We start from the raw sequence: 2,048 nt of genomic DNA, 5'->3' as shown, positions 1-2,048 counted from the left end.
TTACCCATTTTGTCTTTGTTTTCTTCTCATAAATGTTATGTTACTTTTTTAGTATAACAATAACTTGTTATTTTATGGTAGAATGCAGTTATATAATCTTCATTGACTTGACTGGCTCGCTTAATTTGTTAATATCGCATAGAAAAAATAAATTGATTACTTTTTAAAATATGAATAGTGAAATTTATTAAAATGTTTCGAATTAGGATCAAATTAATATAATATATTAGTTTTGAGAACTAAATATATTATTATACTATGCCATATTATTTTTTTTCAATTAAAACGACAAAGTAGGGACGAGAATGAGTGGGGTCATGATAGATTTTTTTCTTTACTCGAACCCGAATTGAATGTTATATCATCTAATATCACTCAACTCGACTCAAGTTTAAAAAGATTTCGTCCAACTTATTTTTTAAGATAAAAACTTGCATCAGGTATGAGGTGCTATATATATATATATATTTGTAATTAAGTGAAGAAATTATATTCTTTTAGAAAAAAAGTGACATCTTTATAACCTAAATAATAATTGAGTGATCTGGAGTACATTTTCCCCTTATCATTTATCAATGATGAAATCATAAAAGGAAAAGTCAACGTCTGCTGAAATTATAGTATTTGGGGAAACACTCGCATGTTAATTTCAGTCACCCCATTGAACTCTCATTCCCCTATATAAAGGAGTTGCAACAAAACCACCCATTGCTGAGATTTCTTCTTGCGAGAGCTCTTGATTTGTTTAAAAACAAGAAGAAAAATGATCTCTCTAATGTGTTATAACTCGGGTTCATCATGCATGGCCGCCCTGATTTTCTACACTTGTGTTTGGATCCCGTTTCTTCAGTTCAAGAGACTTGCTTTATGCGTACTCAGCTTCTTCTTCCCATGGCATCAACCGGAGCGGAGCTGCCAGACGGTCGATCTCTGCCTTCCGGTGGCAAGGTTTGAAGATTTGAAACTTTACGCCGCCGGCTGCGGTGGAGACGACGGAGGGGATGATAATGAAGCGTGCTCTATTTGTTTGGCGGAGTTGGGTAAGGAAGATGTGGTGAGCCAAATCCAGAAGTGCGGGCACGTTTTTCACATGAATTGCATCGAGAAATGGATGGAACGGGATCACTTCACTTGCCCACTTTGCAGATCTTTTTTGTTTCCAAATGTGATCTCTTCTCATACCAAGTGTTGAGACTCTGCTCCTCACTTGGTTTCTTCATGGCTTTCGTTTTGATTCTGATCCCTGTCATAACCAATTTTTTTAGGTGGAACAATTAAATATTATTTTGAAAACAATTACGACTTTATTTTTTAAAAAAATGGGTGATTTTGAATTGATTTGAATAAAATTGAAAAGAGTCGCCATCGACCTTTAGATTAGGCAGGTCGAATACCTAAAAACGTCTTTCAAAAATAATTTTAAGAAAAACTCATTTTTAAAGACAAAAGGGGTCTACGTTTACCAGAAAATCGATTTGATGGGTTCGGGAGTCGGTTACGTGTGGGGAAGGATTATCACCCCCACAGCGCCCAAAATTGGTACTGTATCGCTTACATATCGTCGTGATGATGGAAATTATAAATCGAATATAAAGTTAAATTACGATCCATTTATTGAAATTTAATCAATTTGCTTCGAGTTAATTATTTAAAGAAAATCCTTTAACTCGATAAGAAATCTTGAAATTTGCAATCCTCCGTCGGGAAAGCTATTTCAACTATTTCTCTTTTGTAAAAGAATATTCTACCGTTGATTATGTAAAAAAAAAAAATTGCGAATCAACTATAACTAAAAACGATGTTTACATACGAGTAAATTAATTAACTAAAACGTGAATTGAATACAAATTAAAAATTTGAAATTTACATTCACATAAAATAAAATAAATTGTCACTTAAAATAACACACATTGCATCGTTTGAACAAATTAATTAGCAAAATATACTCGACTTATTTCAAGTTTCTATGTCGTTAAAATGCCGTACCGGATCACACCACTTCGATAAAGTGGTACTTTCCACGCCCATTCTACGCATACGTGTTCTTG

At 33.4% G+C, this 2,048-nt stretch overlaps 1 protein-coding gene across 1 annotated transcript; it reads left to right on the top strand.

Annotated features, from left to right (window-relative positions):
- Nucleotides 1–755: 755 nt before the first annotated feature.
- Nucleotides 756–1,192, top strand: LOC120171744 (RING-H2 finger protein ATL18-like). The gene has a single exon (XM_039179393.1). The coding sequence runs from the start codon at nucleotides 764–766 to the stop codon at nucleotides 1,190–1,192; it is 429 nt and encodes a 142-aa protein (XP_039035324.1). The 5' UTR covers nucleotides 756–763.
- The last annotated feature ends 856 nt before the right edge of the window (nucleotides 1,193–2,048 follow it).

This window comes from Hibiscus syriacus, unplaced genomic scaffold, assembly GCF_006381635.1.
Source record: "Hibiscus syriacus cultivar Baekdansim isolate YM2019G1 unplaced genomic scaffold, ASM638163v2 tig00111835_pilon, whole genome shotgun sequence".
NCBI classification, from domain to species: Eukaryota; Viridiplantae; Streptophyta; class Magnoliopsida; order Malvales; family Malvaceae; genus Hibiscus; species Hibiscus syriacus.
The sequence above is the reverse complement of the archived record's forward strand: the minus strand, read 5'-3'. Positions and strand labels throughout refer to the sequence as shown.

What these genes read in the sequence shown, in the direction of transcription:
- LOC120171744 (XM_039179393.1), top strand. Translation starts at nt 764, where the DNA reads ATGATCTCTCTAATGTGTTATAACTCGGGTTCATCATGCATGGCCGCC.